Here is a 2,747-nt window from a genome sequence, read left to right as displayed (position 1 = left end):
CGCACTCCCATATGCCTCTGAGTGACACTACTGCCGATACTGATCCGAACAGTCTTGCCTGCGCCGTTACATTGAAAAAGTACAAACTCGCCATCGCGAGCAGAGACGATGGCGGCGTTGATTAAGCCTAATGTCCGAACTTCGGCGATGCCGGCCCCACTTTCTGATTATCAGATCAGATCATTCAGGATCAGATATGATAAAAATTTCCTCGCTAGTCTCTACTAAGCCGAACTACCATGTCATCCCCGTCTCTATTCCTGGAATATCTCGCGAATTCGTTATAAATCTCCTGAATGCGGTGCCGATATCCACGTACGATGGCGTGTCATCCTTTAAGCGACTGTAACCTCATTTGCCGCTCTTCCTAATGTGGGCCGTCTATGCTGATCTCGAGGCGCTGGAAGGGTATAATACTGCTGTGTTTGTCTTACATGAGTAGGCCACTCTAATAAGAACTCAATCTTTTATGCCTAGTCCAAGAGACTACAATTGAACATGGGATTTAATCTATTATCAAAGATTGATAAGCTCAATGTAGCTTCCGTCGATCACCCGAACAGCCACGATGCGACAGATCCCGAGAAAGGTCGGCCTGCCTCATCACCGAAGGATGAAGAAACCATCTCAGTCAACGCACAAACTGGTGTGAAGGCTGTACAGGCCGCTACAACGGTTTGGACAAAATGGCATCTCATTGGAGCTTACGTCATGTGGGTAGGCAGCTGTGAAGAGCAGATAGATCTGGCACTAACACAAGTCACAGAATTTGGTGGATTTACTTTGTTACTTCTCTGCAGGAAGTCGTTGTTCGTGCAATGAACCCTTACGTCGTCAGTGCGTTTCGTCTGCACTCGTTGACTGCCGCTGTTGGAATCATGTCCAGCATCATTGGAGGACTCTCCAAAATCCCACTTGCCAAACTTCTTGACATCTGGGGTCGTCCTCAAGGCATGCTACTCATGCTCACGCTTTGGATCGTCGGCTATATCATGATGGCCACCTGTAAGAACGTGCAGACCTATGCGGCCGCTCAAGTCTTCTCAAGCACCGGGTATGCAGCCATTTCAACGAGAGTATTTCTCATATACTAACACGTTATCAGTTCCCAGGGTGTCAGTTACTGTCTGACCGTCTTCATCGCAGATACGTCCAGTCTTAAGAACCGCGCATTCATGCTTTCTTTTGCTACCTCGCCCTATATAATCACAACCTGGCTCGGCGGCCCCATCTCTGAGAGTTTGCTTCGCCCTGGAGGTGCGGGATGGCGGTGGGCGTTTGGGATATTCGCCATTGTCATTCCTGTCGTCACTATACCTCTTGCTTTTCTGTTTCTCTGGAACGACCGTAAAGCAAAGAAGTTGGGTTTGCTGGAGCCCACAAAAGTCCGCTGCAACATGGCCGCAATCCGCAAGTTCTGTGTAGAGATTGATCTTGTCGGCATCCTGATTCTCATCTCTGGGATGGCGTTGTTTCTTCTACCATTCAGTCTCTACAGCTACCAGGAAAAGAGGTGGGAAAGTCCAATGATCATCGGTATGCTAGTGACTGGTTTCATCTTGCTACTCATTTTTCCATTGTGGGAAAGATTTCTGGCACCTGTCACCTTCATTCCCTACCAGCTTCTACTCGATCGTACTGTATTCCTGGCTGGAATGATGCTTCTCTTCAACTTCTTCAACAGTGCTGTATGGGGAAGTTACTTTGGTTCCATGCTCCAAGTCGTATGGAATCTGAGCATCACCAAAGCGAGCTATGTTACAAGCATATATCGTGTAGTCTCTTGTGGCTGGTGCTTCCTAGCTCTGGGCCCGGCTATACGTTACACGGGGAGATTCAAATGGACGGCTGCTTGGTTCGCCCTCCCCCTTGATATTCTTGCTATCGGCTTGATGATCTATTTCAGGCAGCCGGGAACCGATGTCGGTTATATTATCATGACCCAAATCTTCACTGCTGTCGCCGGCGGCACAATTGTCATTGCAGGAGAAATGGCCATGATGACACCGTCGGATCACCAGCATATTGCGGTTGTTCTCGCTGTGCTGAACCTATTCTGTTCGATTGGAAGTGCGGTAGGCAGCACTGTCTCAGCTGCCATCTGGACAGGCACCTTCCGAAGCAACCTTATCAAAAATGTTCCAAGCCATGTGAATATTGCCAACATCTATGCAGATCTCCGCACCCAGCTATCCTATAAGTGGGGCTCTCCTGAGCGGGTTGGTATTGCTCAGTCTTATGCCGATTCTCAGCGCTTAATGCTGATCACTAGCATCTGTATGCTCGCTTGTGCTTTCATCTGCGCAAACTTCTGGCGCGATATTAACGTTAAGAATCTCAAACAGGTCAAAGGGCGTGTTGTATGAGTCCTCGAGGGTTGAATACATGTGTCCTTCAGGCCGTAGAAGAAAGGGTGCATTAGGCGCCCACCATCATTGTCCAATATAGTGTACCTTCGCTTCCAAAATCGGAATTTTCTCCGCGGTGGCGCAGATGACACAAGGGTCATCCGAGCATAAGTAACACAGGCTACGCACTCGTAACTCCTCACATTATCATTCTTATTTCTACCGACAATCTCACAGTTTACAAGATCCGTGCTCTTCTCATTATTATTATTATTATTATTATTCCATTATAGTCCTGTATCAACCGTTGGCTATGTAGGACTTTGGCCAAAGGCCGTTCTATCTGACTAGTTACAATTTGGTACGTTATGCTGTATTGCGTGACTATGGTGCTTCGGC

General features: G+C 47.9%; 1 protein-coding gene across 1 annotated transcript; it reads left to right on the top strand.

The window, feature by feature from the left end:
• Positions 1-498: 498 nt before the first annotated feature.
• Positions 499-2,366, top strand: COCCADRAFT_10477 (uncharacterized protein; the record flags this gene model as incomplete). The annotated part of the gene is made up of 3 exons (XM_007720777.1): positions 499-713; positions 767-1,054; positions 1,106-2,366. 3 exons carry the CDS (start codon positions 499-501, stop codon positions 2,364-2,366), a joined length of 1,764 nt encoding a protein of 587 aa, XP_007718967.1.
• Positions 2,367-2,747: the final 381 nt, after the last annotated feature.

The sequence above is a fragment of the Bipolaris zeicola genome (assembly GCF_000523435.1).
Source record: "Bipolaris zeicola 26-R-13 unplaced genomic scaffold scaffold_640, whole genome shotgun sequence".
Taxonomy (NCBI): Eukaryota; Fungi; Ascomycota; class Dothideomycetes; order Pleosporales; family Pleosporaceae; genus Bipolaris; species Bipolaris zeicola.
Note: the sequence above shows the minus strand (reverse complement) of the source record. Positions and strands in the feature narration are given on the sequence as shown.